Raw genomic sequence first — 15,070 nt, 5'->3', positions numbered from 1 at the left:
CAAGTAGTTAGGTCTGTGCCACCCACATGGGAGACCAGGTTTGAGTTTCTAGTTCCTCGCTTCAGTGTGACTAAGTCCTGGACATTTTGGCAACTGGGAAGTAAATCAGTATTTGGGAGCCTGTCTCTTCTCAAGTAAAAAAAAAAATTGCTTCATTTCATCTATTTATATCAATGTTAAAATTTATATCACAGATATATTTCAAAGGACTCAAAAACCGAATTTCAATATGATTTCAGAATATAAATTTACAAGCTATCCAATCACCTTAACTCGCAGAAAGATACTTATTAGTTCAACTGACTATTTTCTCCATGTAATATTAGTGGTCAATGTGATAATAATAAGTAAGCTCACTAAATTTACTACTAAGTATTAATATTATGGAAATACCATCTAAAGAGCCCCTAATGTTCAGTCTTTGTAACCTATTTTTGTTGTTATTGAAGCTTGTAAAATTAATTTTTAATATTCTTGATAACTTTAGATAAACTTACCAGTTTTTCATCTTAGTTACTACCCTCCTACATTTCTGAACAAAGGAATTCCAATTTTTTTATTCCAATGGATATATGAAGCTACCTGTTGCTTAAGATAAAAGGAATCCTTCCAGAAAGTTTCACTTCAGTGACTTGTGCTGTATTAAAGAAAGGATTAAGCCTTTTTAAATCCCTTCTGGACCTATTTACGACATGAAGATTTAGAACATAAGCTGCTTTATTATAGCTCTAAGATAAGCTTTAAATATGCAGTAATTTTCCGGGTAGCATATAAATCAACTCTCCCACTTGGAAAGTTGCTAAATTCTTAACAGAAGTAGCCCACAGAGAACTAGTTTGTCCTTCAATTTAAGTATATCTCACTACAAAAAACTGTTTTCCTAAAATTTAAAGTACATTTAAAATTATGTTATTCTTTTCGCCGGCGCTGCGGCTCACTAGGCTAATCCTCTGCCTTGCGGCGCCAGCACACCGGGTTCTAGTCCTGGTCAGGGCGCCGGATTCTGTCTCAGTTGCCCCTCTTCCAGGCCAGCTCTCTGCTATGGCCCGGGAGTGCAGTGGAGGATGGCCCAAATACTTGGGCCCTGCACCCCATGGGAGACCAGGATAAGTACCTGGCTCCTGCCATCGGAACAGCGTGGTGAACCGGCTGCAGTGGCCATTGGAGGGTGAACCAATGGCAAAGGAAGACCTTTCTCTCTGTCTCTCTCACTGCACACTCTGCCTGTCCAAATAAATAAATAAATAAATAAATTATGTTATTCTTTTCTATAAAATTGTAATAAATCCCCCTTTTGTATGCAAGGCATTCTGGAGATTGGGATGAAAAAACAAACCCTTCTGCTATAAATCAGGAAAATCAGACCTTAAATAAAGGCACCAAAGTATAGTAAAAATTTTGGTAAGGGAATGACAGCTATTTCTAGAAACATGTCACAGGGGACCTTACTGGTTTTTTTTTGGGGGGGGTGAGGGGGCGACAGGGGGGAGGAAGGCATATTTAGGCTAACTCCTGCAGTCTCTGAACAAGTTTTTAATGCTGAACAAAAAATGTAGAATAATGTTCCAACTGAAAAAAAATAGAATATATAATGAATTTATGAAGAATTGAAAGAAAAACAATAGAGCTGAAATGTGGAATATGTAATGTAACAAAAGAGCAAAAATCTACAATGAGTTTGGCATGTGATAGGCAATCAATACATATTTGTTCTATGTATAAAGCTATCAAAGAAGGGTTATGCCATGCCAATGAAATTGTTTTTCATCCTAAAGTTAATGTGTTTTTAGACAATTGCCCTGGCTTCAGCGTGGAGAATGGTGTAAACTGGGGGCAAGAGTCAGAACAGGAAGGTGATGATGCACAGTGACACAGCATCGGAGAACACATCCAAGAGGTATTTACAGGGCAGCGATCAACAGACCTTGGTGATTTATTAAATTAGAGGAGGAGGAATTACGAATGATATCTAGGTTTCCAGCTAGATGGAGATATGGCTATTCAGTGAAGCAAAGAGCAGTGAAAGAGAAGCCAGCTGGAGAGGGAAGATGATAAGTGCCAGTTCAGAGATGCTGAGTCTGTCAAACAGACATGACAACAGATCCCAGTGGAGTTCTATGTGGAGTTAATCTTCAAGAGATGAGCCTGGCCTGGAGATATAGATTTGAATTATGAGCACATGAATAATAATTATAGCTGGCATACTAGATGAATTTGAATAGAATTTTTGATAGGATTACAGATTCATAATCTTCAGGATCATAATGGAGGAGAATGTAGGATATCAACCACTACCAAATGGATACAAGAGAGTGAATACACAAAAGAAATTGTCAAAAGGATTTCAAGGGTCCAGAAGCAAAACTGAGAATGTGTGATGTAATGAATATTGGAGAAAATAAACATTTCAAGTAAGTGGGATTGGGCATGATTGGCAAATTCTATTTCCATGTCTAACTCCATAAGAATTTGAAATGTTTTACTAGATTTAGTGTAATCTAAGAGAGTATTGCTCCTGGGCAGAATGCTTTTGCTGGAGTTGTAGAATCTATAACTCCAGGAGGCCAAAGGGTTGTTCTAAGTGAAGACACTGCAATATTCTATAAACATTTACCCAGAATTCATCTGGAAACAGAGAGAAGGGATAGGACCTTCTGGACCTAAGAAAGCATTTTTAAGCTGGGAGAGAGCTGATAACCTATAGTGAATGCTGCTGAGGAAGAGTCAGGCCATGAACACACAGAACCTATGCAAAGAAAAACAACAATAAAATGGCATTAATTATAAGCATTTCTTAAGTGGTAAACCAAGGGATAGGTGCGACGGCAGAAAGGAATCTTTTTCCTTGTTTAAGAATGTTAACAGGCCAGCGCTGTGGCTCACTAGGCTAATCCTCCGCCTGCGGCACCAGCACCCCAGGTTCTAGTCCTGGTTGCTCCTCTTCCAGTCCAGCTCTCTGCTGTGGCCCAGAAGGACGTGGAGGATGGCCCAAGTGCTTGGGCCCTGCACCTGCATGGGAGACCAGGAGAAACACCTGGCTCCTGGCTTCGGATAGGCTCAGCGTGCCCACCGTAGCAGCCATTTGTGTAATAATACATGGTAATAATTGCAGACAGACCAACTTTTTGTTTACTTTCTTATTGCTTTAAAATCACCCACAAGAAATGGACCTTTTTATTGTCTCTACTAAGGAGCACTCCTAATGACCACTAGTCTATCAAAATGTTGGTTATTCCGTTTTTATATACAGATTTGGAGTATCATCCTCACTAGCGGGTTTGTTTTCACTGACAACAGAGATGCATACGTTAACCAACCACTCCATCTTCACCTTCACCAAATTCAGTGGAGAGAAGCGTGTGTCTAGCTCCAGAAGCCACTTCCTTAACATCACTTCAGGGGTTACTTGATAATGAAAATTATCATTGTCAAATTCTGGGATTTTGCCCACATAAATATCAACTGACTCTTTATGAAAGACAGTTTCACTGAATAAAACAAAGCTTTACTCTAATTAAGAATTAAAGTGGATGTTGGAAGAAAAATGGTAATATTTCTAAATATACCTTTGGGAGGGTGATCTGGGCCATTCAGTGCTCCCTGAATGGCTGCCTGGGCAGCAGAGTTCTGGGCTTTCAGCATTTCAATGGTCTCTCTCAGTTCTATAAGTTCAGATTCCTGTGGAATAAACAGAGTTTAGAAAAGTTAATACCTAGAGATAAAAACACATGACATTGTTCATATGTTACTATCAAATTCTGCTTTTGTATAGTACAAATCTCCTATGGATTCCTGGATGATCTTGCATTTAACAATTACTTCCTTAGCTAAAGGAGAATTAAAAAAAAAAAAAAAACACTTTTCTTAGTTATTGTCTTTAAAAGTAGGTGAATAGCCTTTAATCATTTCAAAGGGTGGCATCCGGAGGCAACTGCACAAAATTAAACAAGGTATAACCTACTAATCATACCAGATTTATTATGTTTATATTGGATAGTTGGATATCATTATTGTACTATAGCTTTTAAAAATATTTTAATTAAAATTAAATAGGCATTAAAAGTGTAAATATATATTGGGTGTTATATCATGTTTTGTTACATATATGCATTGTGTAATACCTAGTCAGCTATTCTTTCAAGCATTTAACATTTCTGAATAGTGAGACTATCTGAAAGTCCTCTCTTTCAGTTATATAGAGAAATAGATAGCAAATTAACCTTACTGTCAGTTGGAAACCCTGAGGTTTTGTCAAATGAGCCATTTCAGATTTTGTCTTGAGTATTTTACACCTTGGTAATTTATTACTTGTATTCAGGTATGAAACCTGGAACACATCACAAACTCACTCCTTTAAATGTCATCTTATTAAATTCTACTGGCAATCAAGGTCATCTTCCTTTCGATATTTGTCATCCAATAGAATTCCTAATATAAGACCCAGTCTCACAAAGCAACACAAGAATTACAAAAAGAATAGAAATGCATACCAGTTACATTATAAGGGAAATATATAAAACATATTTTCTTATTAAATTTAGAGTAATTTTAATATACATCAAAGGAAATCATTGTATACACTTAGTCTTTCACAACTATTTGAACAGAAATGACTCATTATGAACAAGATAAAATAATCAAAAAAGTAATGAAAAGAAATGGAGTACAGTTACAGATGGACAATATTTTTCTTTTTTAGTTTTTATTTAATGAATACATTTTTTTCATAGATGCAACTTTAGGAATATAGTGGTTCTTTCCCCCTTACCTCCCCACCCAGGTCCCATCCTACCTGCCTCTCCCTCTCCCATATCTTTCTTCATCATTGTTCACTTTTAGTTTGACTTTATATTCAGAGGACTAACTCCATGCTAAGCATAGACTTCAACAATTTGCACCCCCCCACACACACCACATATATATGTATATATATATATAACATATATAGAGTACGTATGGAGTACAGTTTAGGGAGAAAATTTGCAGTCGATTCTCGTATTACAATTAATTAGGGACAGAGGTCCTACATGAGGAGCAAGTGCACAGTTGACTACTATTGTCCCTTTAACAATTAACACTTTTTTTTATGATGTCAGTGATCATCCAAGGCTCTTGCCATGGGCTGCCAAGGCTATGGAAGCCTTTTGTGACCATAGACTCCATCGGTATTTGGACACGGCCATAAGCAAAGTGGAAGTTCTCTCCTCCCTTCAGAGAAGAGTGTATACTTCTTTGATGACCCTTTCTTTCCTCTGAGGTCTCACAGAGATCCTCCGTGTAGGATATTTTTTGACATATCTTCTTATTCAAAAAAAGTTTCTTATTAAAAAAAATATTTCCATCACAAATCCAATAACAAGCGCTACGCTGCTTGGTGGTGATGTCATCCTGAAAATTAGATCCTTGTCAGGCACTCTGAGGGAGAATTACTTGGTAATGAATTTGTCATTTATCATTTTCTCTAGCATCTTTGGCGGAAAGCCCAACAATCAGGCATGGGTTCTTCCATTCATGGCAAGCCATTTATCCTCATTTAATGTCTCCCCAAAAAGAAGAAGCAGCAAAAAAAAAAAAAAAAAAAAAAAAAAAAAAAAAAGGTAGGGACTACAAAAAATCACATTTGCAGGAAACTGCTTCATACATTGGAATGTCCAGGGACTATTCCAGCCCAAGACATTCCTAAGACATTTTCAAAAAAACAGAGATAAGGCAAGGTGAAATGGCGCCTCATTATCTGTTTTCATTGGATATCTGACTTACTTTCAACAGAGAGAAGTTATATTTAAACGTAAACTCTCATAGGCATTTAATGCCTTATAAATCAAACAATCTCATAATGAAAAATCAATAGCAACTTCCTGTGTTTATACATGGGTCTTCAAAAATCTGACTGTATGGCAGGCATTGTGGCATAGTAGGTAAAGCCCTTGTCTGCAATGCCAGCATCCCATATGGGCACTGGTTCATGTCCCAGCTGCTCCACTTCCAATCCAGCTCCCTTTTAATGGCCTGGGAAAAGCAGTGAAAGATGGTTCAATTATTTGGGCCCCTACCATTCATGTGGAAGACTCGGAAGAAGCTCCTGGCTCCTGGCTTTGACCTGATTCAGCCTCAGACACTGGCCAACTGGGGAGTAAACCAGGAGATGGAAGGTCTCTGTCTCTCTCTCTCTCTCTCTCTCTCTAACTCTGATTTTCAAATAAATAAACAAATCTTTAAAAAAAAACCTTGACTTTAATCCATTTGAATTTTACAAAAATGAAAAATAGGAAAAGTCAGACATAAGTCATTATAATTTCTCAATCTGTCCTACTTCTAACTATGTCCCTTGATCAACTACCAACAAGTATGTTTACCAAAATTTAATAATTTCCCATTTAAAATAAATATCCCAAGAGATAACATATTTATTGGATATTCACTCTGCTTTCACCAAAAATTTAATCCAAAAAATACCTGTGGTACACAATTAATCATTTTATTTAAATATTAGTTTGAAAACATAAATATGAAGCTGTCAAATTTTGACTAAATTTTTATTAATTTTAACTAAATCTTTAATAATATACAGTATATATATAACTAAAATGTATAGTAGATGAAAAATTGGCTAAAATATTTGGCTGAAGCTTTAATGAAGAAAAGTGGAAGTGTGTTCTTATGCAAATGCCTAAAAATTGAGCTTAATTCTGAGCTAGCTGATTTTTCAGCATCAAAATTTTAATCTTTTCTAGAGAAATTGATTATTGAAACTTTTTTAAAATACTAAAAGTGGAATGTTCAGAGGTTGTGCCTTTACGTAACATTATGTTTAATATGGCATAGAAGAATAATTATGTTTGAGAATTAAGCATTTCTTTGAAAACAACAGATACTACCAGCTGAATTATTACTCTGCGTGTTAGAATTAATCCAAAGGAAGACTTAGTAGGTAAGAAATACATTTACTATATAAATTCGGAAAGGTTATTTGGCATATGTATGAGAAACTTACTTCAGCTAAATTCATACTAGTAGTTTCTTTAGGAGAACTTTATTAGTATAGGCAAGTTCCTCTAAGATATGCCATAGTCTTTAATTAAAAAGATGGCTAAATTCTATATTGATTGATATAATCTGTTCAAAGCCACTAGTTATTTGGCCAAATCTGCACAAATTCCTTCCCTCTTTCTTATTTCATTTAATGAGATCTGCTCTCACCTTGTCACTCAAGCTACAACCATCTCTTTGCGTTTTTACACATGATTTCTCCCTTTGCTTTAAATTTCATTTTATACCTTAATAGGCTATGGTCCAATGTTTCCAAACTTTTCTCTCTCACTCTGACCTTAAAATAAATAAATCTCTTTTTAAAAAAATAGGCTGCTTTGTGGCACAGCAGGCTAAGTGACAGATTTCGGTGCTGACATCCCATATGAGAGTGGGACTGAGTTCCAGCTGCTCTACTTCTGATCCAGTTTCCTGCTAAGGCACCTGGGAAAGTAGCAGAAGATGGCCCAAGTGGTGGGCCCTTGCCACCCAGGTGGGAGAACCAGAGTTACAGGCTCCTGGGGTGGCCCAAACCTGGCTGTTTGGCCATTAGAGTGAACCAGCAGATGGCAGATGTTGCTCACTCTTACTGTCTCCCCTTCTCTCACTGTTACTCAGACTTTCAAATAAATAACTAAATAAATCTTAGGAAAAAAGTCTGCATTCTTGTAAAAGCTCTATTTTCTTTTAAAAAAAATGCTCTTCTATGTGCTAGCAAATCATTTAATGCATTGGGATTATTTAATTGTATTATTTAGTTTGAAGAACATGTGTTTTTCACCTGACTTAACGATCTCAGAAAAATGTCGGGATGGTTCTGCTGAAATGTCCTGGTCTGTGTTAAACAGATGTTTCTTTCCTTCAAACAATAACATAAAACTTCAAGCTTACTTTATAAATCTTTTTGTACAAGAGGGTGTTTGGTAACCTAGGGAATAGGGTGCCATATAAAAACATTGGAAACTTTTATCAGTTATTACAAACAGAAAGTCTCAGTATAGCTAATGAATGGAACCTTTTCCTTTGGATGACAATGAAGTCAAGTTAACCTTTGTTACCTTCCCAATAATACTACAAAGATGAACATGAAGAATTTTAAAATGAAAACTCAACTGAGAAATAGCAATTATATTTTAAAAGTTATTCATTTTCATTTTATTTCAACAGCAGAGAAACAGAGACAGACCAGAAGAGACCTTCCATCCACTAGTTCACTCCGCAAATGCCTGAAACAGCTGGGGCTAGGCCAGGTCAAAGCTAGGAACCTGGACTCAACCCAGATCTCCCACGTGGGTGGCAGGAACTTGAATACTTGAGCCATCAATCTGCTTTCTTTCAGAGTGCATATTAGCAGGACACTGGAGTTGGAAGCAGATCTGGGACTCAAAACGAGGCACTGTGATACGGGATCCAAGCATCCCAAGTTGAGTTCTACTCACCATGTCAAATGCCCTCTCCAGAAATTAATTTTTAGTAGTTTATTTCTAGTCTTCATTTTGCCCCTTCATAATTACAGTTAGTTGTTCACATTTATTTTTAAACTGCATTTTTGTCTAATGCATGAAAACTATGTTGACTCCAGGTATCTACACCTACAAGTTCTTTTTTTTTTTTCATTTATGGTGGGTAATTTGGATGAGGAACTTATGATCAAAATAGGCAAATAGATAGTTGACTACAAAATCATTAAATAATTTGAAAAACTTTTGAATAATCTCTTTATTTTGAAGGTGACCAATAGAAGATATTTAAGCTTTGAGAATTTCTATTAAACCATCAGGAAAAAACTCAAAAGATGTGTATTTCATCAAGATGTAGACTTAAATTCTACTTTTCCAATTCAGTAGCTTCTAGTTTACTACTTTCCCATGAGCAAAGAGAAGAGTGGGGCTGGGTGCTTCTGCAAAAGATTTGCAAAAGAGGTGTGCATGTTAAAACCTGGAACGAAAGTAAAATTTCACTCTCCTTTAATGACCAGTTCAGATAATGATGCTTCAAATATCTGCTGACCTCATAAGATTCTATTTTTCAGGCAAGTTTATTCTGCACAAGAAACTAGATGGAGTCCATCTCTCTCTCTCTTTCTCTCTCTCTCTCTCTCTCCCTCCCTCTCTCTTTGACAAGCAGAGTTAGTGAGAGAGAGAGAGAGAGAGAGAGAGAGAGAGAGTTCTAGACAGTGAGAGAGAGACAGAGAGAAAGGTCTTCCTTCCGTTGGTTCATTCCCCTAATGGCCGCTACGGCCGGTGTTGTGCCGATCCGAAGCCAGGAGCCAGGTGCTTCCTCCTGGTCTCCCATGCGGGTGCAGGACCCAAGCACTTGGGCCATCCTCTGCTGCCCTCCCTGGCTACAGCAGAGAGCTGGACTGGAAGAGGAGCAACCGGGACTAGTACCCAGCGCCCCAACCGGGACTAGAACCCCGGGGTGCCAGTGCCGCAGGTGGAGGATTAGCCAAGTGAGCCGCAGTGCTGGCCCATCCATATCTCTCTTAACTGTTTCTACTATTGAATAACCAATGCCATGTTTCTCTTTTCACAGTTTTGTACATATCTCTGAATAAATAATCAAGATCACACTTGAAATGCTTCCAAATAAACCAATCAAATATTGTGTCAAATTACTCGACTTGCTTGATGTTCATTCGAATCTAATTTCCTATTTCTGATCTCTTTCCCTATTTCTCATGAAATAAGCCTCGTTAAGAAGCTCAAAAGCTTGACAACAAACCTCATCAAACAACTTGACCTTTTAGCAAGATGTTAAAAGTTCCTACTGAATCTGTCTTTCGCTTCCTCACATTGACACTCAGTTAATTTCACAGCTGTATTTTCCTTGAACACATCCACTCCCACTTGCCTTTGTATTTGCCTTGACATCTTGCTATTTTTTCTACTCAAAGAACCAGGGCACCCCTACTGTATTTAAGTTCAGATGAATTAAACTCACCAAATACCAGTAATGAAAGTTCTTTGAAAACTATGAATTCACGTGATGTTATGTCCTGAAAGATCAATGGATAAATTGTCTGACTCTGGTGATACAATTTTAAAAATACTTCTAGACAACATATATCTTAATGTTAACCAGAAGGTGTTAATGTAAAGACCCAAGTGCACTAAATTTGTAGATTTTAAGCTGTACTTTGGAAATTTATATTTATTAACTAAAAGTTAAAAAATTATAGATTCTACATTATCTGTTTTCACGGATTTGGCTTCATTTTGAAGGTCTATGTTCTCGTTCATCTAGTCACCCCCAAAATAGTTTCACCAAAGTAGGAATGAGAAAACCTGAGACTTTACAGTTAACAGAAGGGTCGATTTCTGAGCTCCATCTCTCATGCAAAAAGATATTCCTCTGTGTGGCTCTGACCTTCTAAGAGGATTAACCCAGAATACCTTCATACTTAGATATGTTCTAATTGTCCTGCTGTAGCAGCTATAAGGCACTAATTTGAATGTCTCCTGAATTGTAAATTCCTGAATATCACACAGGATAGCGTTAGTAAATTTGAACATAAAAGTTTAGCAATGGTTCTGTAAAGCTTTCACTCATAAAAAAAATTGCAGAATTCTTGCCATTCCAGTGATGTGCATTACAGAGGCATTCTGTGAGAAAATTAAGCTTTGCACAAAGATTTCAGCAGTCTCCCATCATTTTCCTCACTTGTACTCAATGCCATTCCTTCCTCTGGCACACACAATCACACCTTTTCCCTGAATTAATCCCCTCCTCATTGCAAAGCCTGAGGAGTCCCTCTGTGTCATCTCCACTCTGCCCCCAGTGTGAAGATGCACAATCCACTGAGAACTCTCCCAACGTTGTACCATTCCATCTCCAATGGCACAACAATTTTCTGCCTTTTATTTATGCTTTGTTTTTCTGCCTTACCAGATTGTAAGTTTATAAAGGCAGTGTTCTGGCATTCAAATTTGGCAAGAGAATCAGTGGTAGTTGGCATCTGGAAACAAGAAAATTACTATAACACTACTCAAGGCAGTGATTTTGGTATATAAATCAAACTAAAATTTGGATGCAGTTTCAAACATTTAATGCCATATGATTGTTAAGAAATTACACAATGAAGCCAGAAGACTAGGAACTGAGTCTCAGTTTAGTTTACCTATTTCCTAAGTAGGAACATATGGGCACCATGGCCTTTATTTGTCCAAGGGTTAGCTTCCTACCCTGCTTTCCAATATTCTCATTCTCAGCTTTTCTTTTTTTTCTAGTAGTGTTTATTATCACAAGAAATCCTGTTTTTAAATTATATTTTTATCATCACATCACCTACTAGAATATAAACTCTACATAGAATACAGTCGAGGGCATTTCAAAATGCTTGTGGAAAAATAGAATTAAAAGATGTATATTTGGGGCTGGCATTGCGGTTCAGTAGGTTAAGCCACCACCTGTGATGCTGGCATGCCATATCAGAGTTCAAATCCAGGCAGTTCCACTTCCCATTCAGTTTCCTGCTATTGCACCTGGGAAAGCAGTGAATTATGTCCCAAGTACTTGTAAACTTTCCATTCATGTGAGAAACTTGGATGGAAGTCCAGGCTTTCAGTTTTGACTTAGCCCAGCTCTGATCTTTGCAGCCATCTGGGAAATGAACTAGCACATGGAAGATCTCTTTCTGTTTCACTTCCCCTCTTTGTTACACTGCCTTTCAAGTAATTAAAATAAAATAAAATAAATGCTTATTTTGGTGCAACAAATTTCAAAATACTACAAAGTTTATAATAATATACATTTCTATTGTTTTTGTGATCCCCTGGTATATACATAAATACACACACAAATACAAATTACATGTGGAATATCAGAAATACATATACCTATATGAATATTTCTACATGAGGAATGTGAACTCCATAGAGAATATATGTATAAAACATACATATTATATGAAGAGTACATTATATATTATATTCCTCCTAGTATACACATTCTAATAGATATCTGTACCTCCAGATTCAGACTGAGATCTATGTATCTATGTATCTATCTATGTATCTATCTATCTACCTACCAACCTCCCTCCCTCCCTACCTACCTACCTATGCTGGTATTTTTTCCTTACAGAATAGAAATTCAATATAAATTTCATGAATGTCTAAAAGGATGAAAGAACCCTGGAACTCCTGGAAGAGACTTTAAAAAACTCTGCTGTGCATTCCCCAAGCTTTTTCTCAGGATTGTTGGATCACTTGAGAGCAATATACCCTTTTATCTCAGCTCTCTAAAGAAATGCCTTTACTGAAATATGATTAAATGTTATGCCCTCAGCTTTTAGAGGAATATCTATTTGAACAGTGATTTTTGTCTTTTCTTATTCCATGACCCCAATTTAAGAACCTTTGCAATAAATTTGTCCTTGAATTCAGGGCCAAAACGTTTGTCTCTTCAATCTAAATTATGCTCTTTTGGTCAGAAAATAAGAATGAAACACACCAAGCAATCTCCCCTATGCCTTAGCTCCCTTGACATTCAATTCTGTTCAATGCTTTGCAGTAGTAATTACCTGGGCTCAGGAATCTTGCTATATGTGTTATTCCACTGGCTTTCACTAAATCCTATCCCTCAGGTTGGCACGATGGCATACTAGGTAAAGCTGCCGCCTGTGACGCAAGCATCACTTACGGGTGCAGGTTGGAGTACAAGCTGCTCCATTTCCAACCCATCTCTGTTCTAATGTGCCTGGGAGAGCAGCGGAGGTTGGCCAAAGTGTCCAGGCCTCTGCACCTATGCAGGAGACCTGGAAGAAGCTCCGGCTCCTGGCTTTTGCCTGGCCCCACTCAAGCCATTGTGCCCATTTAGGGAGTGAACCAACAGATGGAAAATGTTTCTCTCTCTCTCACCCCTCATTGTAATTTTGCCTTTCAGATAAATAATAAATCTTTTTTAAAAAGAAAAAAATCCCATCAATGAGTTTATGTTGCAGGCTTTTCCAAGCAAATTTGGAATTATACAAGTTATTAATAAATCAACTATCTACCAAAATTATTGTGTGTAAAGTTTTCAACTAGAAGAGAAATTAAGTTAAAAACAATGGTATGGCCGGCGCTGCGGCTCACTAGGCTAATCCTCCGCCTTGCGGCACCGGCACACCGGGTTCTAGTCCTGGTCGGGGCACTGGATTCTGTCCCGGTTGCCCCTCTTCCAGGCCAGCTCTCTGCTGTGGCCAGGGAGTGCAGTGGAGGATGGCCCAAGTGCTTGGGCCCTGCACCCCATGGGAGACCAGGATAAGTACCTGGCTCCTGCCATCGGATCAGCGCGGTGCACCGGCCGCAGCGTGCCAGCCGCGGCGGCCATTGGAGGGTGAACCAACGGCAAAAGGAAGACCTTTCTCTCTGTCTCTCTCTCACTGTCCACTCTGCCTGTCAAAAAAAAAAAAAACAAAAAACAAAAAAAACAAAAAAAACAATGGTAAAGAACAATTTCAGATGCCACCATATCTTTTGATAGAATTTCATATTTTGGCAATTTCATTTAAGGATAATATGCACACAATATAAAATTTACTTTATTATAGAGATGTATTTTTATATACCCTGGCATTATTCATAGGTATTACAAATTAACATCTCTGCACATTTTCAAACTTCTACAAGAAAGTGCAATTACAAAAATTAAATAGTTGAAGGAAATATGGGGGGCATAAAATTTCTATTAAGTTTGACTTTGTAAAGCTATTAAGACTTAAATACTAACCATCAGCATATTCCTGACATATGTTCAATGATGATTTAGTTAACTTACTTTTTCAAGGTAGAAAGAGAGGCAAAGGAAGGCTGTACACACACACAGACATAGACACAGACACACACACATATATATATATATTTCTTGATTGCCCATTGCATGTGACATAATAATGGTGTCTCATATATCTTATCATCCCTACTTTTAAAAGGATGAATTTGGGGTTTAGAAAAGTTCCATGGGACAGAAGCTGTGGAGTAATGAGTTAAGCCACTGCTTGGGTTGCCCACATTCCATCTCAGAGGGCCAGTTCCAGTCCTGGCTACTCCATTCCAATCCAGCTTTCTTCTAAAGTGCCTGGGAAGTAATGAATGAGGGATGGCCCAAGTGCTTTAGTTCTGGCAACCACATGGGAGACCAGGATGCAGAAGTTCCAGGACACTAGCTTTTGTCTTCCATAGTCCTGGCTGTTGAGGGCATTTAGGGTCAGGAGATCTCCCTCCCCCTCCCCCCTCCCCATCTCTCCCTGTCCCTATTCCTCTTGTTCTCCAACACTTTTCTTTTCAAATAAATTGCTAAATCTTAAAAAATGAAAAGGTTAGATGAACATACTCAAGATTATACAGCTGTTAAGAGATACAGCCAGGACTCACACTCAAGATTATTGGGCTCTGATGTCTATGTTCTTTCTCCTGTGCCTGCCCTAAAAGATCTTGTAATGCTATTCACTGGGTTCTTATGGTATAACTGTAAAGTGTCAAACTGAACCAGAAAAAAAATACATGAATGCAAAGGGAGCTTGTTAGCACTGGTTGGACAGAGGTGGAGAATCTCTTTTGTGGGCAATGAAAATATATGAAACAGGATAATAAATTAGAACAGAGTTTGCTGGTTATACCAGGAAATCATAGTAATGTTCACTTTCCTCTTTTGGTTTAATTGGATTGCTCACATTCAGTTCTGTGTTTTTTTTTTTAATTATGTTTATATTCATTTGAAAGGGGGAGAGAGAGAGTTTCATCTGCTGGTTCACTCCCTAAAATGCCTGCGATAGCCACAGCTTGCCCAGGCTGAATCTAGGAGTCCAGACTTCAGTTTGGGTCTTCCATCTGGATGGTAGGGATCCAAGTCCATGGGCCATCACTGCTGACTCCCAGGAGTGCATTAGCAGAAAGCTAGCCTGGCAGGCAAGGAGAGCTAAAGCCCTATACTCCAATATGGGATGTGGGTATCCCAAGCAATGGCCTTCATCACCGAGTCAAATGCCCTCCCCTGCATCCAGCCATTTTAAAAGAAAAACATGTCTAGCCGACAAAAGTTGGTAATACATGCTAAT

At 37.9% G+C, this 15,070-nt stretch overlaps 1 protein-coding gene across 6 annotated transcripts in view; it reads right to left on the bottom strand.

Moving 5' to 3' along the window:
- NAV3 (neuron navigator 3) overlaps nucleotides 1-15,070 on the bottom strand; it is a 430,062-nt gene that overhangs the window by 45,033 nt on the left and 369,959 nt on the right. For all 6 annotated transcript variants that reach the window (XM_051846465.2, XM_008256837.4, XM_051846466.2 and 3 more), the window contains one exon: nucleotides 3,567-3,678. In XM_051846465.2, coding sequence (XP_051702425.2) covers nucleotides 3,567-3,678 — 112 coding nt within the window. The remainder of the gene's footprint in view (nucleotides 1-3,566; nucleotides 3,679-15,070) is intronic.

This window comes from Oryctolagus cuniculus, chromosome 11 (genome assembly GCF_964237555.1).
Source record: "Oryctolagus cuniculus chromosome 11, mOryCun1.1, whole genome shotgun sequence".
Taxonomy (NCBI): Eukaryota; Metazoa; Chordata; class Mammalia; order Lagomorpha; family Leporidae; genus Oryctolagus; species Oryctolagus cuniculus.
The sequence above is the reverse complement of the archived record's forward strand: the minus strand, read 5'-3'. Positions and strand labels throughout refer to the sequence as shown.